Source organism: Lathyrus oleraceus, chromosome 1 (assembly GCF_024323335.1).
Source record: "Lathyrus oleraceus cultivar Zhongwan6 chromosome 1, CAAS_Psat_ZW6_1.0, whole genome shotgun sequence".
Classification (NCBI taxonomy): domain Eukaryota; kingdom Viridiplantae; phylum Streptophyta; class Magnoliopsida; order Fabales; family Fabaceae; genus Lathyrus; species Lathyrus oleraceus.
Genome location: NC_066579.1, coordinates 350,709,816 through 350,736,113, shown reverse-complemented (window position 1 = coordinate 350,736,113; position 26,298 = coordinate 350,709,816). Strand labels below are relative to the sequence as shown.

The following is a 26,298-nucleotide window of genomic DNA, read 5'->3' as shown; positions in this document are numbered from 1 at the left end:
TCACATAAACAAATAAATAATTTAGTTATATAACATCGTGTATGTCTGATTTTCCTGTATGTGTCCGTGCTTCATAATAAATTAGAGAAAGTAAAATAAAATTGGATGTTTATCATTTTAAATGTTGGAGAAAAGACTAATTACATGCGGCAATGATTGCTAGGATGACAAAGATAGTAAAACATTTTGAGATCATGTGGTTTGCCATGTTTTGATAACTCTAATTTCTTTTGGCTTCGAAAGTGTATTTGCAGTGTCTTATATTAACTTCATATGTATAACATACGACTCTCTCTATTTTATAATAAACCAAAAATTCATTTATAGAAAAAATATTTCTGACACATTTGTAAAAACTATCTCCTGACACATAATTTTTATAAAAACGTTAAACAATTAATAAAAAAAATTTAATGTGGTTTTAGTATTGTGCTCTATAAATTCCTTTTAATGGGTTTTTAGTTTTTTTTCATAAATAAATTCTTTTTAAGATATTCTTCTATTACCGCTTATTTAAAAGATAAGTATTATTCTAAGAGAAAAAGGATGATACATCAACTGTGTAAATTATTTTTACATTGTCAACCAATGACAGTCGTGTATTCCGTCAAATCTGCTGTTAAATTTTAAATTATTTATATGATTTGGCACTTTAAAGTATTTTAATTGGATGCATATATAATATTTTTTTACACTGAATATTAAAAATATTCAGAGATATCCTAGAGTATTATTGAGGTATTAGAAATGATAATTGAATTTATTTTTAGTGGTCATTTGTAAAAATTATCCACAACAGAATAAAATAAAAAATCTATAAAATAAGTAAGGATATTGTCACGGACAATTATCAACGAAAATAAACGGATACGAACGTAGATACGGACACTTTAGTACACACCACGTTCCATATATGTTCAATTATTAATATACATGTTAACTTATAAATATTATTAAATATATTATTATCGAAATTATACAAATTTTAATAAAAATATTTATTTATTTCTTAATAGAATAATATTATTTTAATTTTTTTAACGTTCTTACAAATTTAAAATGTTGGAGAAGAGACTTATTACCTGCGGCAATGGTCACTAGGAGGACAAAGATATTAAAAGATAATGTGGTTTGCCATATTTTGATAATCCTAATTTTTTTTTTTGGCTTCGAAAGTGTATTTATAGTGTCTTATATTAATTTCATATGTATATCGTACGACTCTCTATTCTATAATGGATTATAAGGAATGAATGATTTATTTATGAAAACAATGTTTAATAAAATAAAGCAACTTTTTAGTATTCAATTCAATACTTTTATATTTATATTTGTTATAAAAGGGAATATATTATACCTCATTTTTTTAAAATTATCAATAATTTGTGATGTTAGTAATCCTTAGTTTTTTTTTATAAGTATTTAAAAAATTGATAATTTAGTTGAATATTACCTAATAATTTAGTATGCATTTCATTATGCATATCTACATGATTGGAAGCCTCTCAAACAAAAAAAAGTGAAGTGTTGCAAATATGGTCGTGCGATTTAAAAAGGAATTTCATTATAAATATTTGTTGTAAATTATTAACAATTAATAATCTTGAGTGTATTTTAAAATAATAAGAAAATACTTAAGTAAAGATTAATTTTTTAGTTTAAAAATAAGCAACACTTATGAAGTGTTGCAGTAGGTTTGAATTTAGAAATAGGCAGCACTTGTGAAGTGTGTTAAGAATAATAATCAAGTGTGAGTTGAAATCCCACATTGATTACAAATGTGGAGACTTGAGCATTTATAAGTGGAAGAAGTCACACACCTACCACCTTACGGTTTTTTATGGATATGTGGTGTCTCTCTCATTTGTGTGTTGCTCTTAACCCAATGTTGATGCTCCTCCTCATGACCCAACAAATGGTATCAGAGTCTGGTTCAAATAAAGAGAGCGGCTTAATTTTATCGAAATGTCCAAGAAGAGGTGTCCCGTTGAAATGGAAATTCCCAGGAAGATGTGCCAACGACGTTACAAGTGTCAAATGTATGTGGACAAAAGAGTTTCCACTCGAGGAGTAGAAGAGTAGCATTGTGGACTCACACTTGAAAGGGAGTGTTAAGAATAATAATCAAGTGTGAGTTAGAGTCCCACATTGGTTATAAATATGGAGACCTGAGCATTTATAAGTGGGAGAATTCACACACATATCACCTTAAGGTTTTGGATGGATACGTGGTGTCCCTCCCACTTGTGTGTTGCTCTTAGTCTAATGTTTATGCTCCTACTCATGACCCAACAAATGTGATCTTGTATTGGATCATGTTATATGATATGGGGGACTCACACTTGTGGGAGAGAATGTTAGGTCAAAGTGTGAGTGGTTAAAGTCTCATATTGCCTATTAATGGGAGGAATGGTGGATTTATGAAAGAGAGAACTCATTTATCTAACACCTTAAGGTTTTGGATTGAGATTTCGTGTCTCCCTCTCTTGTGGTCCTGGAGCATTAGTCTCGTTGATGCTCCCGTCTCCCTCGAACTCCCCAGTCAGTCGTATCAGAGTTGTGGTTTGGCTTTGTGGGGGAGTAGGAGCTGGATCCGATGTTGGATCCTGTTATAGGATGTGGATAAATCATGATTGTGGGAGAGAGTGTTAGGTGCCAGTGTTAGTGGTTAAAGTCTCACATTGTCTATGAATGGGTGGAATGTTTGATTTATAAGAGATAGGACCCATTTACCTAACATCTTAAGGTTTTGGGTTGAGATATGATATTTTCCTCTCTTTTGGTCCTAGAGCATTAGTTTTGTTGGTGCTCCCGACTTCCCCGGGCTCCCCAACAAAGTGTTGCATTATATTTGAATTCTAAAATAGGAAACACTTCGTGAAGTGTTGCAGAATGAAAATATGCAACTCTTGAAGAATGTTGTTGTGAACGAAACAATGCAACTTTTGTAAAAAGTACGTAACTTTTGTTAAAAGCTTATAACTCTTAGTAAAAGGAAGTTGTTTCACCAAGGGCCGCAATCTTGAGAAATAACACTAATATGGACACTTCATTTCGAATTCAGAAAATATAAAAAAAAATCATATCATCTTCACACTTTTTCAGAATTCATCTCCCTACTTTCGAGTTTTCATCGGTCTTATGAAAACTCGAGTATAGGCTAAATTATCTTGGATATTCCTACATTACAACTCTAAGAAATTTAAGAATGCTTGAAATACTTATAAGGAAAGTGATTTCATTCACGATTCTAATCTAGGTCGTCCATTCGATTTAAATTAATTTTCTAACAATCTTATAAGTAGTATATATAATGGCATTCGAGGCTTATGTTTCAAGTATCAAAGTGATGAATCAAGACAATATCTTCTTCCTCCTAATTATCATGAAGGTCATTTCTACATTTGGACTTATGGCCATGTGTAGGGTTCGCTCTACAAAAAGTTTCAATTACTATGCAAGCATATAATGTGCATGGTTTTGTGATCAATTATTCCCACTCAACAACAGACTTCTTTGCTTCCCATTTTAAACCGAAGATCTACCTAAGAAACTTGAAGTAGTAGAGGAGAAAGGGCTCAGGACCGATCTCATGTCTGCCAGTACAATCCTTACCTCACTAAGTGGTAGCAATAAATTGTGGGCAACTGTTTCGGAATATACAAAGTCCATAGAAGTTGCCTCAATCTAGCAGGCTCAATCTAGAGTGTCATCACAGAAAGACAAATAAATAGGTGGAGCCTCGTCAAAGAGTCGGACACCTATCTCACCTACTCACACATCGATTATCGTTAGATCTTATCGGACGACCCACCACATCTCACGTCGCGTTAGACTGAGACAATGTTAACTGTCAACCATAAATAAGGCATACCACAGACTAAAACATGTATGATCTTACTCTTATTTCACAAACTACATATCTCTGATTTTACTGACTTAAACGTTAGAATATTAATTTTATATTTACATCATTCTTCCGACGTATTAGAGACTTTCATCACTACACTAAAAGAACTCACTCCATTCTAACTATCCAATTCACGTTCCACCACGTAACAATTGACACAATTTTTTTATAATATAAATAAGTCTATACAATATACATAAAAGAGAAATATGGACTATCTTGTACAATTACATATTCTATCTGTTATTAATGTTGTCAATACTTAAATATTGTTCTGCATAATCAAATTCTCTGTGTTAAAAATATTGGTATTTTAAAGTTGAATTTTGACCGATCATCTTTGTCAAAAAAAAATAGTTGACTAATAGCCTCTCTACCCGATTATGAAGAAAAAATATCTATGAACATTAAACACTCATTTTAGTTAAAAAGAAATAAGAAAACTAGAGAGAAAATAATGTATAGATAATAATAAATTGAAATGAAAATTTTCCAAAAAAAAATATTTTGATTCATAGTATTATTTAATTACAGTCTGAGTAATCTAGCTTTTATAGGTACAAACGCATCTATCCTTGGTATGTTGGTTTGGAATACAAATCCCAGTACCTTGATTCAAACTGCTAGCACACTTTGCATTACAGCAAGCTGCATCACATTCACCAGCAAAGCATGTTCCATCCCCAATGTGACACAAATTGGGTGAAGAAGGATCTTTATTGAAATGACATGTGCAGAGGTAGAACAAATCACATGTATGCCCTAAACTACGACTGCCGTATGTTGATTTACAGTGTGAAGGACAATCCATATCATCACATCTCTGAAAAATTTCTGAGCATTTGCCTGCTTCCACTCTTGAATATTGCACTATCATCACATAAACAAATAAAAATTTAGTTATGTAACACTGACCTCCGAAAAAAATATGTGTCAATCTGTGGACACACACGACACCGACATTTTTGTCATATTATTATCGATATCAATATGTAAGCGTGTACGATTTTCCTGTATCTGTCCGTGCTTTACTTCATAATAAATTAGAGAAAATAAAATAAAATTCGAAGTTTATCATTTAAAATGCTCGAGAAGAGACTAATTACCTGCGGCAATGGTTGCTAGGATGACAAAGATATTAAAACATTTTGAGATCATGTTCTTTGCCATGTTTTGATAACTCTAATTTCTTTTGGCTTCCAAAGTGTATATGTAGTGTCTTATATTAACTCATATGTAGAACATACGACTCTCTCTATTTTATAATGAACCAAAAATTCATTTATGGAAAAAATATTTCCGACACATTTCCAAAAAAAATATTTCCGATATTTATAAAAACATATCTATGACAATTAATAAATTTATTTTAATGTGGTTTTAGTATTGTGCTCAATAAATTTCTTTTAATGAGTTTTTAGTTTCTTTTGCATGAATAAATTAAAATATATTCTTACCTATCATAAGGTCAATTACCGCTTATTTAGAAGATAAGTATTATTCTAAACATTAAAAAATATTAGATGTAACTAATAAAACACACCGATATCTTGGAGTTTAATGGAGTATTAAGGATAGTAATTGAACTTATTTTTAGTGGACATTTGCAAAAATTATCTATATCCAATAGGATAAAAATCTATAAAATAGTTACAAACATTATTATGGACAATTACTTATGAAAATAAACGGGTATGAGCATGAGTACGGATATCTTAATTAGTATTCACCTCGCCTCATACCTCCACAACATATTTTTATTTTTAATATTATATATGTTAATTATGGATTTTATTAAATATATCATTATCAAAATTATAAAAGGGAATATATTATACCTCATTTGTTTGATAAAAAGGGATTTTATATTTGTGATAAAAGGAAATATATTATACCTCATTTGTTTGAAATTATCAATAATTTTTTTAATTGTTAGATGATTTGATGTTAGTAATCCTTAATTTTTTTTATAATAATATTTAAATAATTGATAATTTATTTGAATTTTCCTAACGATTTATTATGCATATCTACATAATGTGAGCGTCTAAAAAATGAAGTTTTAGCAAAAAAATAGTCGTTTGATTTAAAAAGGGATTTCATGATGTATATTTGATGTAAATTATTAACAATTAATAAGTTTGAGTGTGTTTCAAAATGATAAGAAAATATTCAAGTAAAGAATAATTTTTAAATTCATAAATAAGCAACACTTGTGAAGTGTTGCAATAGGTTTGAATTCAGAAATAGACAACACTTGTGAAGTGTGTTAAGAAAAATAATCAAGTGTGAGTTGGAATACCACATTGGTTATAAATATGTTGACTTGAGCATTTATAAGTGGGAGAATCCGCACACCTATCACCTTAAGATTTTGTATGGATATGTGATGTCTCTCTCACTTGTGTGTTACTCTTAACCCAATGTTGAAGCTCCTCCTCATGACCCAACACATGGTATCAGAGTCTGGTTCAAGTAAAGGGACCAACTTAACTGTATCTAAATACCCAAGAAGAGGTGTCTCGTTAAAATCAAAATGTACAAGAAGAGGTGCCAACGGCGGTACAAGTGTAAAGTGTATGTGGACAAAAGAGTTTCCACTTGAGGGGGAGCATTGTGGACTCACACTTGAACGAGGTGTTAAGAATACTAATCAAGTGTGAGTTGGAGTCTCATGTTGATTATAAATATGGAGACTTGAGCATTTATAAGTGGGAGAATTCACACATCTATCACCTTAAGGTTTTTGGTGGATATGTAGTGTCTCTCTCACTTGTGTGTTGCTCTTAGTCCAATATCGATGCTCATACTCATGACCCAACAAATGTAATATTATGTTGGATAATGTTATAAGATATGGGGCACTCACATTTGTGGGAGAAAACGTTAGGTGCAAGTCTGAGTGGTTAAAGTCTCGCAATGCCTATGAATGGGTGGAATGTGGGATTTATATGAGAGATAATCCACTTATCTAACACCTTAAGGTTTGGGTTGAGATGTGGTGTCTCCCTCTCTTGTGATTCTGGAGCATTAGTCTCGCTGGTGCTCCCACCTCCCCCAGACTCCCGAATCAGTGGTATCAAAGTCGTGGTTCGGCTTTGTGGGGGAATAGGAGTTGGATCCGATGTTGGATACTGTTATAGGATATAGAGGACTCAGACATGTGGGGGAGAATGTTAGGCGCAAATGTGAGTGGTTAAAATCCCATATTGTCTATGAATGGATAAAATATTTGATTTATAAGAGAGAGGATCCAATTACCTAACACCTTAAGGTTTTGGGTTGATATGTGATATCTTCCTATCTTTTGGTCCTGGAGCATTAGTTTCGTTGGTGCTCTCGACTTCCCCGTACTTCCCAACAAAGTGTTACAGTATATTTGAATTCTACAATAGGCAACACTTCGTGAAGTGTTGCAGAATGAAAGTATGCAACTCTTGAAGAATGTCGTTATGGACGAAACAATGTAACTTTCGGTAAAAAGTACGTAATTTTTTGGTAAAAGCTTGTAACTCGTGGTAAAAGGAAGTTGTTTCACCAGGGGCCGCAACCTTGTGAAACAACACTAATATGGCCTATAAACAGTTCATTGCGGATTCAGAAAATCTAACAAAAAAACCTATCATTTTAACACAATATTCCAGATTTCATCTTCCTATATTCGAGTTATCATCGGTCTTATGTAAACTTGAGTATAGGTTGAATTATCTTGGGTATTCCTGCATTCCAACTATAAGACATTCGAGAGTGCTTGAAATACTTATAAGGAAAGTGATTTCATTCACGATTCTAATCTCGGTCGTCCATTCGATTTAAATTAGTTTTCTAACAATCTTATAAGTAGTTCATATAATGACAACCGAGGCTTACGTTTCAAGTGTCAAAGTGATGAATCAAGACAAGATCTTTTTCCTCTTAATTGTCATGAAGATCTTTTATTTGCGATTAATATTAAATGTTTCTACATTAAAAAATTTGATATCAATTCTCTATGATGGTGAAAGGTACATAATTAATTCATATAATATTTTAAAATTTATAAAGTTTTAATTTATAATTTTTTTGTGATTAATTTGTGGATGCAATTTTTATGGAGAAATAAATATCCATGTTTCTTTATTAATAACCATTGTGAAAGATACATATTTAACATGTGATATTAGATTACTCTTTCATGTAAATAATTTTTGTTGGTTATTAGTTATTTTTTATGCAAGTTGATATTGATATTAAATAAATTAAGATGTTGTTAATACGTTTAATATACTAAAAAATGAATAAAGATAAATGGACGATAAATGAATCATATATTCATGAGAAAAATATTGTATGTATCATAAAAATAAATTAATCATTTGACTTTAATTCTTATTTTGACATTTGTTTGTGTCTTCTTCTATAAGAAAAGTATATTAACTTATAATTAATACTTAAAATGGCAAAAGATAAATAATGCATTTATTTGTTGATAAACAAATTATGAATGCGAGGTTATGCTTCATGTATTGGAAATATAAAATGGTATAAATAATAATAATAATAATAATAATACTGATTATTATTATTATTATTATTATTGTTATTATTATTATTATTATTATTATTATTATTATTATTATTATTATTATTATTATTATTATTTGAAGGACATGTTTCAATTGTATTGTTGTTTGTGTAAATTTAAAATTACTTATTTCTATATGTGCATGCTAATATGAAAAAGTTATTTCTTGATGATCTTGATATTAAAAGTAATTTGTACATTTCCTTTATTATTGAAAGTTGACAAATGTTTATGAAAAAAGTTATAGAAAATATTAATGATTTTGTTTCATTATTTATTTTCTAATGTGATTCTTAAATGGATATAACATAGAACATTGTTAAACATGAAGTTAAGCAATCTAATTTATTATGCATATGTTAGTTATGTATTAAAATATTCATTTTTAAGAGAATATAAATAAATAAGTGTTAGTTAGTATGGTGTATATGACTTTTATGTTTTAAACCTCTTTATAAGGTAAAAGTTATGATCATGGTTGTCGATTGTTATAAATATTTAATGCATTGAATATACTTTAGATATATTCAAGTAGAAGTGTAACTTCAAAGTAAAATGATTATTATTAAATATTTTATTGACAATGGAAGAATGACATAAAATTTGTTGTGTCACAAAGTCCTTATATCATATAATGAATAAAATTCTTTTGAAGAAAAAATGTTATTTCTCCATATAAGGTATGAAAAGGCAGAGTGCAAAATATCAATTATTTTAGAGTGTGAGCGTGTGTAGCTTATTATAAGAACATAGACCCTAAAAGGAACAAGTTGGATCATCGTGGGATCAAATGTCTTTTTGTAAGCAATACACCTAACATTAAAGCACGTAGACTTTTGAATTTGGAGTCTAATGTAATTATTGAATCCTATATGTGGAGTTTTGATAACCTTATGGAGGATAAGGAATTCGAGATTCCCACAAATGAAGAACCTTGTGAGGAAGGTTCTCCACGGATTGTTGAAACATAAACCAAAAGTTTCTCACTAATGAAGAATCTCGTGAGGAAGATTCTTCATGGATTGTTGAAAAACAACCCGATCTTGGAAGATGATCCTAAGACTTATAAGGAAGCAGTAACTTCAAGGGGCTCCTCTTGTTTAGAACGAAGTATCATAGTGTGATGATACATTAAAAACCTACAAGTCTAGATTAATGAACAAGGATGTTTTAAATAAAAAGTATGTGTTTATCATTTGACAAATATGCATTAGTATCAAGCACAATAAAAATTAGAACATCATTTGCATAACCTTATAGTTCCTAAACTGGATGTCAAAATAGCATTCCTAAATAGAGATCTCAATTAGGAGATTTACAGGGAACAACCAGAAGATTATGTGGAAATGAATAAAAGGTGTGCAAGTTTGACAAAAAATCCTTGTATGGATTAAAACAAGCACCAAAAGAATGACATCAACAGTTCGACTATGTCTTTGTAAGACTCACCAATTAAGAGGATACACACAACTTAATGGAGACGGTTCAATCATTATCAAAATACGAATTCAAAGAGTTTGTCATCATAAAAAATGGGAGATTGTGAGGAATACATCTTATATCTAATTCAGTTTTGATAAAGGCAAAGATTTTCAAAGAAGAAATGGTTCAAAAGATCCATGCACATCAATGATGAAGTTGATCAATAAGGTTTAACATATAAATTCTTATAAATTTCTCATAATTGCATCTATCACTTCATTTAAAAATCTTATTGCATCATCATGCATGGTTATCTAAAAATCTTCTTCATCTAATTCTTGTTACAAGCGTTTGTACACAAAGTTGTGTGAGAATATTGTGATATTCATTTGTCTCTATATTTATTATAAGATTGATCATTAGTAACGAGATGAATAAAATTTTAGAAACAAAGAGGTTTCTAACTTCCAAATATCAAGATGAAAGATCTTATACTAGCTGACACAATTTTGGTGTCAAATTAAAGCAAAATAGTGAGGATATGAACTTAGTCAAACACATTATGTTGAGAAAGTACTTGATAAGTGCAAACACTTACATTTCAAGAAAGTGACATTTGATCCTAGTGTCAAACTTCAAAAGAATGATAGAAGAGCTCTGTCTCAATTAGAATATGCAAGTGCATGCAATGTACTAGACCGGACATAGCATTTGCAATTCGTAAAATGAGTAGATTTTACTAACAATTCAAATGGTGAGAATTGGAAGTCTATCATTAGGATTTTTGGATATCTTATGAAAACCAAAAATCTTGGTCTCCATTATGGTATATTTCTATCTATATTAGATGGATATACTGATTTGAGTTGGATATCGAGTGTTGAATATCATAAATCTGCATTTGGGTAGATATCTACAATAGTCGGGGGTGCAAATTCTTGGAAGAGCAAGAAACAAATGTGAATCATTCTCTTAACCATATAATCAGAGTTCGAGGCTTTTGCTTCCGCTGGTGAAGAAATTAAAGGGTTAAGGGACCTTATACTGGAAGTTCCATTGACTAAAGACAATGTTTCAGAGGTGTTAATACATTGCGGTAGTCAAGCCACTTTACATAGAGCATACAAATATTGTAGAACAGAAAGTCTAGGCAAGTAGAACTTAGACATTCTTTCATGAGAAAATTGATTAAGAATGTAATCATTTCGTTCATATACAATCGAGTTGTAATTTGCTTGATCCATTTACCAAACCACTAGTCAGAGATTTAGTAAAGACTACCTCGGGAGGTATAGGATTGAAACTCCTTGAATAAGGATTGCGACAAAGGTAGCAACCCAATCTGAAGTTAACAAACACTAACCTAAGATTCAATGGGTAATAATAAGTCATTGATTTGGATGTTTGTGCAACATTTTGTGATAATGTTAACTATTACATATTGAGAATATATATCTCAAGAAATAGATACAAAATGAACTTTACCTATATGAATTTTGAGATGGTGTTGTCTCAAAGTGAGAGTTGAAGTTTCTCTCATGAAAATTTCATAAAAACAGGAAAGTCACGTGGGCATAAAATAGTTCTAGGAGAGATATGTAGGTGAAGAACCATTAAAGAGTGTGTGTAAGGTAACGTCGATATAATCACAAGGGATAATGGTTCAAAGTATTGCTACCTAACATTCCGATTAGACTTTGCATTATCCTTACTAAGGTTAAGTTTAAATAGAAAGATATTTAACTGTATTAACATTCCTTGTTTCTCCTTTTTTGGAATTGGTCTTGTAATTATTAGAACAAGTGGGGGATTGTTGTATACTATTAACAATTAATAATCTTGAGTGTGTTCCAAAATGACAAGAAAATATTCAAGTGAATATTAATTTTTTAATTCAGAAATAGGCAACACTTGTGAAGTGTTGCAATAAGTTTGAATTCAGAAATAGGTAACAATTGTGAAGTGTTACAGTAGATTTGAATTCTAAAATAGGAAACACTTCGTCAAGTGTTGCAGAATGAAAGTATGCAACTCTTGAAGAATATTGTTTTGGACGAAACAATGTAACTTTTGGTAAAAAAAATACATAAGTTTTTTGTAAAAGCTTGTAACTCTTGGTAAAAGGAAGTTGTTTCACCAAGGGTCGCAACCTTATGAAACAATGTCCATATGACCTATAAATACTTCATTTCGAATTCATAAAACTTAACAAAAAATGCTTATCGTCTTCACACAAAATTATCAAATATTTCAAAAATTAATTTGTTGGAGAGTATCAGGTGAAGGAACCTCAACTTGTCAAATATTTTTTAAAGTTGAGGTGTCTAGGAGAACATGAAATCTCCCTGGTCCTCAAATAAGTACACTAGGGAGCTTGTGGCAACCATATTGGTGAGCAATCTCTATCCCATAAATTCCTAAGTGAGGGCTATTAATTTCCCACCCTCATGACGGATAGTGCAATATTCGTCAGGAAATGCAACAAATGCCAAAAACACGCCAATATGCATCATGCACCAACTTAAATCCTCCATTTTGTCATGTCTCCTTGGCCATTCTACCAATGAGGGATAAACACTTTGTGTCCTTTCCCACTAACGTGTGTCCAGCTAAAGTTTTTTATCGTCAAAATACACTACTTTATAAATTGGGTGGAGGCTGAAGTCGTCTCAAAGATCACAACAAAAAAAGTCAGCAATTTCTACTGGCATCGACTCATGTGAAGGTCCGACTTACCAGGGTTTATCATTTCAGACAATGAAACTCAATTTTCCAACTCTATTTGATTTCTGCCGCGAACTTGAATTACAAATAGAGTTTATCTTCGTTGTCCATGCACAAGCAAACAAACATGACGAGTCTGCAAAAAAAGTAATATTATCGAGAAGAAAGAAAAAGTCAGATGAAGTCAAAAGAATCTGGGCGGAGCAGCTTCACAAGGTATTATGGTCATATCATACCCCCAATCCCCGTACTTAACCACCAAAGATACTTCATTCATGAAGGTGTACAACGCTAACGCCATGCTACCTGTTGAAATACACATGCCTACTTGGCGGCATTTTCAATTAAATGAAGAAGAGACGAGGAAGGGATAAGACGCGAGACTTCCCCTGTATGAGGGAGTTCACTATGCAAAGGGCGACCAAAAGGTACAACTCAAAGGTGGTCATAGGATAAATTGTTGGTGTAAGCCCTAGAGGCCAATACTTTTGGTACTTGTATCGAATTATTTATTAATAATAAAAGGCTTTTTCTTTATTATGGTTGTTTAATAAAGTCGCTGGAATAGATAGTCCGTTTAATGTATTAAATGTGAATTAATCATGAGAACACATTAAACATAAGGACACTATTCTTAAAGTATCCGTAGTCGAGCTTTAATGTGAAGTGGGATAATATTAAAGCATTAAGACTATTATGTTTGTAGACTGATGATCACATCTCATGGATCATGGATAAAGAGTTATCAAGTCTTAAACATAGGTATGAATATTAAGAGTAATATTTATACTGGATTGACCCACTGTGAGAATACTATATAGAAACTTATGCAAGGTGTCATAAGTTATTCTCATGGTGATAATAGTGTATACCACTCTTCGACCTGAAACCACTATGGATCCTAGATGTAAAGTCGAGTGCTTTATTGTTGAGCCAACATTGTCCGTAACTGGAGAACCATAAAGACAGTTGATGGGTACTCCACAAAGCATGCTGAGGAACATGAGTGTCCTAGATGGAATTTGCTAATCCTACGTAACAGGATAAATGTCTATGGGCCCAATATTGAACTGGACAAGGGTGACACAGTCTATACCTTGTGTTCAATATAGACATAAGGGCAAAGGGGTAATTATACACATAATTACTATCACAGGAGGTTTTGTCAGATCACATGACATTTTCGTGTCTTGGGTAGCAGTGATGTGTTGCTAGATACCGCTCACTATTTATTATGTTAAATGCGTGATTTAATATAATTGCCAACGTCGCGAAAACCTACAGGGTCACACACAAAGGACGGATTGATGAGAAATAGAGTAACTAAGGAACACCGTAAGGTACGGTGCACTTAAGTGGGAGACGAAATATGGTAAGGTACCAAATACTTAAGTGATTTTGGCATATTATGAGATATGGGCCAAAATACACTTAAGTGGGCTTTTTAGCTTGAAGCCCACACAAGTGGTTCTATAAATAGAACCCCTTGGGTAGAAGCATTGTCACTCCACTCAGACTCAAACTCAAGTGAAGACTTGGAGTTTCGTTTCCCTCTCTCTCTCACTCAAAGCCTTCATTCGTACCAGCTAGCACTGAGATTGAAGGAATCCGTTCGTGTGGACTGAGTAGAGACGTTGTCATCGTTCAACATTCGTGATCACCCCGTGGATCTGTATCCAAGGTTTTGATCGTTACAAGGAATCTGCACCAAAGGTTTGAATCGCCACAAGAGGTAACGATTTTATCACTGATCATGCCCATTTGTAAGGATCATTAAAGGAGAAATTTTTATACTCCGCTGCGCCTTGGATGGCAATTCTCCTTCAGAAATGAAAAAAGGTGATCTCATACTTAGACAGGTAATCATGCCCACCCTGTATGGGAAGCTATAGCCTAACTGGGCGGGGCCATACTGCATATGTCAGAAACTGCATCATGGAGCCTACAAGCTCGAAGAGTTGAGCGGATGACTCATCCCTAAAACATGGAACACTGTTAACTTGAGATATTATTACAGTTAGCTATTTTTCTATTATTTGTTTTAAGGCGAAAGGCGATTGGCCAGCCAATTTACGAATCTTTTTTAATAAATATTATTTTATTCCTTAGTCAATATAAATGTTGGAATTTCATTGGAATATCCTTGTTTCCTCCAAAAGATAATCTAAATGTTGAACTTCAATTGGAAGACCAATGTCGCCCTTAAAGAGGAAATCTAAATGTTGGACTTCCATTAGAAGATCCTTATTGCCTACCAGGGACAATATAAATGTTGGACTTCCGTTGGAAGATCCTTGTCACCCTTAGGAGAAAAATAAATATTGAACTTCCATAGAAAGATTTTCGCGAAGCATGAAACAACAACTGAATATAAAGCCTAGCTTGAGAGACTCAACTAAAAATATCGTCTAAGGGATTCAACTTAAAATCTCGCCTAATAGACTTAAGTTAAAGTCTCACCTAAGAGACTCAATTTAAAACTCTCGTTTAAGGGACTCAACTTAAAGTCTCATATGAGAGATTCAACTTAAAGTCTCGTCTTATTGATAATTATATTTTATTCTTGAAAATAAAAAAATCTCACGGTTTAATATGAGAATTAAACCTGAAAATTGTCTATTAATTATATTTATGAATGAATAATACCTAAAAAATAATATTTATAATTTCATAAATGTTAACTTTACTTTCTCATAAATGTTTGTAGTATTGAAACAAACACGCCTTTAAATTTAGTTTTACCGGCCATGTGTATCTAGTCCATTCTTCTTATTAATTTTTGGTCTTTCTAATTTTAATTTTGACTTCTAATAAATAAAAGAATTAAAATTGACTGACTTCTAATAAATAAAAGGATTAAAATTGACTTGACTCAAAACAAAAATATAACACTAGCCTTTTGTTTTACTCAAATAAATTAACTTTTTTTCCATATATATATATATATATATATATATATATATATATATATATATATATATATATATATATATATATATATATATATATATATATATATATATATATATATATATATATATATATATATATATATATATATATATTATTTTATTTTTACTTATTTAGGCCTGAATGTCATACGGCCGTCAAACCGTTTGTCCGACATGACTCTTTGAATAGGTCACTAAACGTGGGTCCATGAGAGGTGTCACTAAGGATGACATCATGCTTATCATTGTGGCTGAACATGCACACTTTTATTTTGTTCCTTTAAAGACTAACAAGTGGCCTTGGTAGAGCCATGACGGTCCTCATGGCCTGGTTGTACCCATCATGGCAATCTGAACTTAGCATTTGTTTTCCATTTTTTTTTTCATTTACCTCTATTTTTTCTTGCAAACGTTACTGAGTGAGTAATACCTAAAATGTAGGGCACAAGACCAGTATAACACAACAAATGAGACACAAACGATGTTAAAAAATGTTTAAATCAAGCTAAATAAACTATGAAAATTGTGTGTTATCAATGTTGACTCATTTTCCTTCATTTCATCCCTCTTACTATTATCCTCTATTTGCTTACCACTTCCAAGTGTAACAACATTCAAGTGTCCCTTGGGATTGGTTCAAGTTATTCAGAAAACAATATGGGAGAGACAAACAGTTATGCTTATTACTATGCTACTTGGAAGATCTGTGTTTTTAGCATCTTGTTGTCGTTAGCTATGGAGTCTACTATGGATGCTAGCTTATTCAGATCTTCACTCATATGCAAATTTTTATTTTTGAATTCATTATTCTGTTGTGTCTAACATATGATGAAAATTTCTATAATGACTTTTAGATTGGACTTGATAGGGGTGTTTCCACCCATATGTCCTTGGGAAACACGAGGACTACAATTTTTTACAAACCGGAGAGAATTATTTTTATAAGAAACAATGGGATGATCTCTCCGTCCAAGATTGTAGGTATTAGAGTATGGATTATTGAGCTGACTATTGTTCACATAATTAACAATATCTTGGCCAGTTTCTCTGGTGAGGACCATCTAGAAATCAATAGCGGAGTGTCGATTAACTTCGTAAGTCTCACAAGTAATGACTACGGGAGAATAAGGTGTTGGACAAGACACTTCAAGCACAAGGGGGTGAATTTTGGTATTTAAAATTCGTTATTACTTTAGTGATATTTTTAGTTTTACTGGAAATCATGTTATAAATTTATTTTGAGTGGAGTAAATAGTTGCGAAAATAAAAATAGTAAAGGTAAATAGCAGAAGTTAAAGAGGATAATGATTAGAGAGATTGCGTCCGATATTTATCTAGGTATAACTGAACATTGACTTGGTCTTGTCCCCAAGAGATCTTCTTGAGATTTTTACTATAACTTTGAGATTTTACAACTTATTCCCACAAACCTTAATATAATCTCATCTTGAGATTTTCACAGGCGTATGCTTAACCAAAGATAGATTTTACCACAGGCTAAGTGAACAAACTGTTTTAGAGATATACAGACTTATCTCAATAACTAAAACATAACTTTTCTCCGGTAAAGTTCAAAAAATCAAAACAGAGATTTTATGTCTGATTTATCTTACAAACCAAACTCAATTTAATAAGAGTATCACGATCTCAAGAATTAAAACAATAACACAGCCACTTACAAATTCTTCCTCACAAGTACTATTATGCTCAAAAACACCAAGGCAACTTACGAGAAAGAAAAAATATTTATATAGAGAGAAAATAGAGAGATAAATTCCAAAGAAAGTAAAAAGCTTCGGACTTTGGTGTGTAATGAAGAGGAGGCGAACCACCTTTATATAGGAGAAGGAAACTACAAAAAAGGAAAAAAAATCCCTGGGTGGAATTGAATTGCCAATTGATTAATATCTTGATACAATCTATTGGAAGCCTTTAAAATAATTGGTTTCCAAAGTTTAAAAAGAAAGAAAGGATATAAAGACATTATAAGTCATTAAGATGGTGTCTTAATCGTTTAAGCCTTCTCCAACTGATTGGCTTAATGGTCCAATCGATTGGCTAGTTAAATTTTTTTCTAATCGATTAGAAAAGCCCCTAATCGATTGGGTAGTATAAAAAACCTTTAAAAAGATAATGGACAATTTCTTAATCACTTGGTTAGTTCTTGAAAACATTTTTATGATATAAAAAGGTTTGAAAAAGACTTTTAAGTGTGTTAGGGGTGGGGGTGGGGGGTGGGGGGGATTATGAGAGAGTTTCCCTAAAACTTAAAAGTTACTTCCTTACTTTTACTGAACTCTAGTCACTCAAATGGACATAGACAAACCTAACCTGGAGGGCTTTCAGACTTCCTCTCTTTCACTACTCCGAGACTTCAAGATTATTTTCCAAATAAATCAATCGTATACGCACTTCAATCTTGGTTCTCTTTTCTTGATAATGCTTGAGATGATTTCTAGTTTGGTCACCATCATCAGAGAGTTGAAAGCTTTTTCCACCGACTTCAACATAAATAATTGTTTGTCTTCATCAAAACTTCAAAGACGATCTTTTATGAGATTATAAAATTTATACATGTAAGCACATAGATCCACAACAAATTATGTAGGGGTGATGATTAGGTTTTTTCAATCTTTTTGTATATGGCACCCTTCTTAGCATTCATATGGCAAAGGCAATGACTTTGTAAAGTCCACCATTTTGAGGGGACTTTGTAGTGAGAGCATAATCTCTTCCCCACGAGTGGTGGTTCTTCGTCGTATCCTCAATAAGGTCATAAGCTACACCCTTAGAACAATTCATAAGGGTTTCTCCTACCGTTGCATCAAGGGTCATATTTGTAGAATAAAGGGGACCATTGTAAGAGGTGTGGACAACAAACCATTTTTAAATCCCATGAAATAGGGATATCCTCAGCAAGTCTTTGAATCTCTCCCAAGCCTCAAAAAGAGACTCATCTTTTTCCTGCCTAAAATTAGAAATTTGGATTCTTATTTGTGTCATTTTAATCGGTGGGAATAACGCATATCATAACGAAGTTTATTGGTAGAGATTGCAACCATGCTCCAGAATAATGTTCTTGTTTGAGTGAGTAAAATGCTTAAAACAGGGCTTGAGGTACATGATTTTTATCTCTGATACACTCGCGCAAATATTTGAATTCAATACGAAAATGATCAGGTTGTCGAAAATTAGAAAAGTTGGACAATACCTACTTTCGTCAGCGTGTTGTCCTGTCATAAATAAATAATCTACCCACTTTCGTAAGTGTAGTTTATTTGGTTAAGAAGAATTTTAGAGAAACTATTAAAATGAGATTCTCGTTTGAGGTCAAGATACTTTAGTCGCCTCAACTCACTTATCTGGAATTTTGCAATCAAATATCAAACTACACCCTTTCGGCAAATGGATGATATCTAAAATGTATTTACTTTCGTAAAGACATCTAAGTGAAAAACCAAAAATCTAGTACAAATTATACATTTTTCTCGTAATGGAATAACAGAGAGTTTACATGAGGTGTGTGACAAGACAATCCTCATGACCTTTAGTCCCTACTAACCTACTTTAACATTACTAAATATAAAACAAGCATCGAAATAAGTAAAGACACAAACATAATATGATAAACAATAAAGAAAACAAGATATGCATTGCAATGGTTCTCAATGTTACAATTGTGAAGAAGATATTCATTATCTATCTTAGTTTAGTTTTTATGAAGACAAAAGCTTATCAAAGAAGAAAAAGTTTGAAGTCAAAATTTAAGTGATCGTAAGCTGTGAATATCAAAGGAAAGAGTTGAGATAATTGATCTGGATTAAATTATGCATTAAAATTCATAATATATCTCTTAATATGCTCAAAAAAATAATATCAATCTTTATCTATAAAAGCCATGAACATCATTCATGAAAACCTTTGAAAATAAGTCATCAAAAATTGATTTTTGCACTTAAATTAGGTAATTGGCTAGCTTATTTAAGTAACTGGTTACACGATGTTGTTGATTTCTGCACTTTTTAAATCAGGTAATCAGTTAACTAATTTAAGAAACCAGTTACATAACCGTTGTTGTTTGACATTTGAAAATTATTCAGCACTTTTTTAATCTAGTAACCGTTTACCTGATTTATAAAACCTCGTACAAAGTGCTGAATTATATCTTTTCGTGATCCATTGTCATTCTAAACCATTGCAAGACTTCATTGAAATGTCTCAATCTTGTGCATACATTCATAGAGATTCATAATGATGTATATAAAGGTCTATACATCATAAAATCAAATTACTCTTTTACATATCATTTTTTATTCAATTCAAACATATTTTTCAAAGTGTGCAAACTGCCGAGTTTTGTATCTTGTACATAACTTTCATATATTTTATAAAAGTTCCATTAAATATTTATGAGCATTTAAAATATATTATTTTGAATTTTAATATTGATAAAGAGAAGAGAAAATTGTTATACTCGTAGTCAAGCCAAGATAAAAATTATTCAATATTATTCAAAGTGTGTGTTATGACTTAATCATCAAGTTTGTGGTGATAAGTTGTATGTTGTAAAAGGTTTTTTAAAATGGTGTAATTCAAAGTATACTATAGTGTTTGGTGATTGTTGTAAAAGATTTTTTGATTCGGGGATATTCTATATCCACTAAAGTGTTTGGTGTTTATGTTATAAGATTGTAAGAGAGGTCTTGGTGTGAGATTGATACAAAGATCTACATAATGCAAAATATTTTAAGGTATGACTGGATTAGATGTACTCTTGGTTGATAAGGGAAACTAGGATACTTCCCTGTGTTCATTTTTTTTAATTTTCTTCACTTTATCATGATAAAAACTTATCATTTTCATGATAAAAGAAAATTAAGAACATAAGCGCAAATTCGAAAAAATTCAAGCAACCTTAATTCACCCCTTATTAGGTTGCGTCTCGTACTTACAACATATTGCTCCATTGATACTTTTACAAAGAGAAACAAGAAAGAAAAAAATGAGGGAATGTAAAATGAAGAGAAATTAAACAATGTAAAGACTGAATTATAGAAAGTGTAACTTTTTTATCTCCAAATCCTAGCCATTTATAGGTACTAAAACATGCTTATGACACTCGTTTCTCATTATTGGCTTTCATAGAGCATTTTACAATCATAATAATTGTTGGAATAGGAAAAGGCATAAGAAATATGGTTCAAAGAAAAAGAATATGAAGCTCGCATCGGGGCTGCTACGACCTGTAGTAGGGGATGCATATCACCCATAACAGCTTCTACATTTTGTATAGGGCAATGGACAGTGCCACTACAGTCCCGCAGCAGGCACTGTAGGTCACCCGTAATGGTATCTATTTTTTTGTACCAAAGATTTTGCTATTCAATTTCCTTTGTGCATTTTTTTATGATATAATCCAAGTTGTAGTCCAAGCCCAAGTTAGTTAGGGTTGGGGATTGTTACTTAGTAGACAAGTCACTTAATTGTATATAAATAGATACTTTATAATTCAGCTTTTTATAACATTCAATAATAACAATCCTTATTCTTCATCCTCTCTTTCTTTCTCTCCTCATTAAAAGTGCCTCACGTACTAACATATTTCATACCTTTTGGCACCCAATTCGCCACGATTGGTCCTTTGTCACCTGAAATATATAAACAACACACAAACAAGCATAAAAGTGCACATTAACAAAGATCAACTACTTAAGAATTGCAAACAAAACATACTAAAAACATAGTCAAAATGCCACTGATCAGAGAAAGAAAGCAATGCAAGAGTCCATAAGCTTCATAATTGGCGAAAATGCAAAGAACATCAAATATACCCTTGAACCTTCATATATTACTTGGTCATTACCAAATTATTATTGATAGGAGATCTAAGGAAATGCACCAGCACCATCTACAAACCTGATTAAACCTCAAATCCCTTGATACTTAATACTATAAAAAGGTCATTTCTACATTTCAACTTATGTCCATGTGTAGGGTTCGCTCTACAAAACGTTTCAATTACTATGCAAGCATATAATGCACATGTTTTTGTAATCAATTATTTCCACTCAGCAACAGGCTTCTTTGCTTCCCATTTTAAACCGAAAACCTACCTAAGAAATTTGAAGCAGTAGAGGAGAAAGGGCCTGGGACCGGTCTCATGCCTGCCAGTACAATCCTTACCTCACTAAGTGGTAGCAAGAAATTGTGGGCAACTGTTTCGGAATATACAAAGCCCATAGAAGTCGTCCCAATCTAGCAGGCTCAATCTAGAGTCTCGTCACAGAAAGACAAATAAATAGGTGGAGCCTCGTCAAAGAGTCGGGCACCTAATATCATCTACTCACACATCGATGGTTATGTAGAAGTTATGTAGAAAGACAATTTTAACTGTCAACCATAAATAAGTCATACCACGGACTAGAACATGTATGATCTCACTCTTACTTCACAAACTACATATCTCTGATTTTACTGACTTAAACGTTAGAATATTAATTTTACATTTTCATTATTCTTCCGCAACGTTAGAGACTTTCATCACTACAGTAAAAGAACTCACTCCATTCTAGCTATCCAATTCACATTCCACCACATAACAATTGACACAATTTTTTTATAATATAAATAAGTCTATAAAATATACATAAAAGAGAAATATGGACTATCTTTCTACAATTACGTTTTTTTATGTGTTATTAATGTTTGTCAAATACTTCTTAAATGTCGTTCTACATAATCAAACTCCGTGTTAAAAATCTTGGTTGGTATTTTTAAATTGAATTTTGACCAATCCTCTTTGTAAAAAAAAGGAAAATAGTTGACTAATCGCCTCTCTCCCCAATTGTGACGGAAAAATATCTATGGACATTAAACACTCATTTTAGTTAAAAAGAAAGAAGAAAACTAGATAGAAAATAATGTATAGATAGTAATAAATTGAAATGAAAATTTTCCAAAAGAAAATATTTTGATTCATAGTATTATTTAACTACAATCTGAGTAATCTAGCTTCTATAAGTACAAACGCATCTATCCTTGGTATGTTGGTTTGGAATACAAATCCCAGAACCTTGCTTCAAACTGCCAGCACACTTTGCATTACAGCAAGCTGCATCACATTCACCAGTAAAGCATGTTCCATCCCCAATGTGACACAAATTGGGTGAAGAAGGATCTTGATTGAAAGAACAAGTGCAGAGGTAGAACAGATCACATGTATGCCCTAAACTACGACTGCCGTATGTTGATTTACAGTGTGAAGGACAATCCATATCATCACATCTCTGAAAAACTTCTGAGCATATGCCTGCTTCCACTCTTGAATATTGCACTGTCATCACATAAACAAATAAATAATTTAGTTATATAACATCGTGTATGTCTGATTTTCCTAATAAATTAGAGAAAGTAAAATAAAATTGGAAGTTTATCATTTTAAATGTTGGAGAAAAGACTAATTACATGCGGCAATGATTGCTAGGATGACAAAGATATTAAAACATTTTGAGATCATGTGGTTTGCCATGTTTTGATAACTCTAATTTCTTTTGGCTTCGAAAGTGTATTTGCAGTGTCTTATATTAACTTCATATGTATAACATACGACTCTCTCTATTTTATAATGAACCAAAAATTCATTTATAGAAAAATTATTTCTGACACGTTTGTAAAAACTATCTCCTGACACATAATTTTTATAAAAACATAAACAATTAATAAAAAAAATTTAATGGGTTTTTAGTTTTTTTGCATAAATAAATTCTTTTTAAGATATTCTTCGATTACCGCTTATTTAAAAGATAAGTATTATTCTAAGAGAAAAAGGATGTTACACCGACTCTGTAAATTATTTTTACACTGTCAACCAATGACAGTCATGTATTCCGTCAAATCTGTTGTTAAATTTTAAATTATTTATATGATTTGGCACTTTAAAGTATTTTAATTTGATGCATGTATAATATTTTTTTACACCGACAGTGCACTATCTTTAAACTCTTATTCTAAATATTAAAAAATATTAGATGTACCTAATAAAACACACAGATATCCTAGAGTATTATTGATTATTAGAAATGATAATTGAATTTATTTTTAGTGGTCATTTGTAAAAATTATCCACAGCGGAATAAAATAAAAAATCTATAAAATAAGTAAGGACATTGTCACGGACAATTATCAACGAAAATAAACGGATACGAATGTAGATATGGACACTTTAGTACACACCACGTTCCATATATGTTCAATTATTAATATACATGTTAACTTATAAATATTATTAAATATATTATTATCAAAATTATATAAATTTTAATAAAAATATTTATTTATTTCTTAATAGAATAATATTATATTAATATTTTTAACATTCTTACAAATTTAAAATGTTTGAGAAGAGATTAATTACCTGCGGCAATGGCCACTAGGAGGACAAAGATATTAAAAGATAATGTGGTTTGCCATATTTTGATAATCCTATTTTTTTTTTTGGCTTCGAAAGTGTATAGTGTCTTATATTAATTTACGACTCTCTATTCTATAATGGATTATAAGGAATGAATGATTTATTTATGAAAACAATGTTTAATAAAATAAAGCAACTTTTTAGTATTCAATTCAATACTTTTAAATTTATATTTGTTATAAAAGGGAATATATTATACCTCATTTGTTTAAAATTATCAATAATTTGTGATGTTAGTAATCCTTAGTTTTTTTTATAAGTATTTAAAAAATTGATAATTTAGTTGAATATTACCTAATAATTTATTATGCATTTCATTATGCATATCTACATGATTGGAAGCCTCTCCGACCAAAAAAAGTGAAGTGTTGCAAATATGGTCGTTTGATTTAAAAATGAATTTCATTATAAATATTTGTTGTAAATTATTAACAATTAATAATCTTTAGTGTATTTTAAAATAATAAGAAAATATTTAAGTAAAGATTAATTTTTTAGTTTAAAAATAAGCAACACTTATGAAGTGTTGCAGTAGGTTTGAATTTAGAAATAGGCAACACTTGTGAAGTGTGTTAAGAATAATAATCAAGTGTGAGTTGAAATCCCACGTTGATTATAAATGTGGAGACTTGAGCATTTATAAGTGGAAGAACTCACACACCTACCACCTTACGGTTTTTTGTGGATATGTCGTGTCTCTCGCATTTGTGTGTTGCTCTTAGCCCAGTGTTGATGCTCCTCCTCATGACCCAATGTTCAATGTGTTTTTAAGTGTCGGGTTTTTGTTATCGTCTCCACAGGGATTGTGAGATATCACCGCCTTTCGACAGTTGTTTTAACTCTTAGCTTAAGGTAACAATGGTTTTTGGTTTTAGTCACGGTATCTTGCATAAAAGTGTAAGAAAATGCGGTAAAAGATTTGGTTTTAATATTTGAGAAATATTGCCAAAGTTAGGGTTCGACAATCACTTTGCATGTATATGTTCGATCAACAAAACTTATAAACTCCTTTAGATGATAAACTATTTCACAAAGTCCTCCCAATGTGTTTATCTCTAACACACATTGTGAGTTTTCACATTTTGATCCATTGTTTATCTCTAACACAATCTATCAAAATGACAACTTTTTGGTTCAACCTTATGATGAACAAAATCATTCATTACTATCTCTAGCTAACAAACAAGATTGGATGAAAACCTAGGTAAATAGTTGGTAAACATCTCTCGATCATAAACCAACACAAAGAGTTTTCAATAGAACAAAGTTTTCATCATATATTCATCATTAAAGAGTTTACAAATGAAGATCATCTCATATCCACACAAAGCTTATGACCATCTACATCTAACCTTGACAAAATGAAGAACTTAGCTACTCATTTTCATGGTAGCTTGGTCAACAAGTTTCGAAAGAAGGTTGAGCAACATCCGAGTCGAATAATCGAGATTGGATGGGAATCCACCTTCTTTTTGTGAAAGATTGTTAAGAGATGAAGAGAAATGATTTCTAGGTCACAAAGTATCTCTAGAGCAATGCTGGAAAAAATATCTAAAAAGTACAAAAGTATGGAGGTGTAAAAGTATGGCTCCTAAAAGTAGCCCCTGTTACTTATAGTGCTGCTACTGAGCTGTCATGCTCGCTAGGCGAGCAGAATGGCTCGCCTAGCGAGCCCCAAAATGAGGCACCTGAGGCACCTGTCCTCAAAGAAATATCCTTTGCCAGATTGGCATGTTCGCTAGGCGAACAAAACCTTCGCTAGGCGAAGCCCACGCTTCACCCTTCGCTCCAGCGAGCTTAGGAGGTTTTGCTACTGGAATTGCTCGCTGGGAGCTCGCTAATGGCTCGCCTAGCGAGTGAGTGCTGGCTGCGCTTTTGACTAAGTCTGGACGTGTTCGCTACACCCTTCGTTGGATGCTCGCCTAGCGAGTTTGTTGATGTTTGCTACTGTAAAATACTGGAGCTCTTCGCTGGGTTCTCGCTGGGTGCTCGCCTAGCGAGCTCTTCGCCACAGCCCTCGCCTAGCGAGCAAGCTGATGAATGCATCCTTTTTTGGTCCCTTTGCCAACTTTCTTGTGGCTTCATTTTCTATTATTTCATGCCTAATTCCTGCACAATAACACACAAATCAAAGGTACCAAGATCGTTTATCATTGTATTGCAATTCATCTAAAACAAAGGTGGTTTCGAACACTTTAGCAAGGAAATGGAGTGAAAGATGCCCATATTTGATAGCTCAAATAAGCACTTTTGGGTA

At 31.9% G+C, this 26,298-nt stretch overlaps 2 protein-coding genes and 1 non-coding gene across 3 annotated transcripts; 1 reads left to right on the top strand and 2 right to left on the bottom strand.

Annotated features, from left to right (window-relative positions):
* Positions 1-4,438: 4,438 nt before the first annotated feature.
* On the bottom strand, positions 4,439-5,149 carry LOC127136091 (defensin-like protein 183). Its single transcript, XM_051062691.1, has 2 exons — positions 5,017-5,149; positions 4,439-4,780 (listed from the first exon to the last, which is right to left on the bottom strand). Exons 1-2 carry the CDS (start codon positions 5,078-5,080, stop codon positions 4,455-4,457), a joined length of 390 nt encoding a protein of 129 aa, XP_050918648.1. The 5' UTR covers positions 5,081-5,149; the 3' UTR covers positions 4,439-4,454.
* A 13,311-nt stretch (positions 5,150-18,460) lies between these two features.
* Positions 18,461-18,566, top strand: LOC127116629 (small nucleolar RNA R71). Its single transcript, XR_007801440.1, has one exon. It is a non-coding gene; the product is annotated as a small nucleolar RNA R71 (small nucleolar RNA).
* A 3,944-nt stretch (positions 18,567-22,510) lies between these two features.
* On the bottom strand, positions 22,511-23,178 carry LOC127136081 (defensin-like protein 183). Its single transcript, XM_051062684.1, has 2 exons — positions 23,036-23,178; positions 22,511-22,904 (listed from the first exon to the last, which is right to left on the bottom strand). Exons 1-2 carry the CDS (start codon positions 23,097-23,099, stop codon positions 22,579-22,581), a joined length of 390 nt encoding a protein of 129 aa, XP_050918641.1. The 5' UTR covers positions 23,100-23,178; the 3' UTR covers positions 22,511-22,578.
* Between the last annotated feature and the right edge of the window lie 3,120 nt (positions 23,179-26,298).

Coding starts and splice junctions, on each gene's coding strand:
- LOC127136091 (XM_051062691.1), bottom strand. CDS start 5,080: ATGGCAAAGAACATGATCTCAAAATGTTTTAATATCTTTGTCATCCTA. Junction 4,781..5,016: donor CCTAGCAACCATTGCCGCAG/GTAATTAGTCTC, acceptor ATGTGATGATAG/TGCAATATTCAAGAGTGGAA.
- LOC127136081 (XM_051062684.1), bottom strand. CDS start 23,099: ATGGCAAACCACATGATCTCAAAATGTTTTAATATCTTTGTCATCCTA. Junction 22,905..23,035: donor CCTAGCAATCATTGCCGCAT/GTAATTAGTCTT, acceptor ATGTGATGACAG/TGCAATATTCAAGAGTGGAA.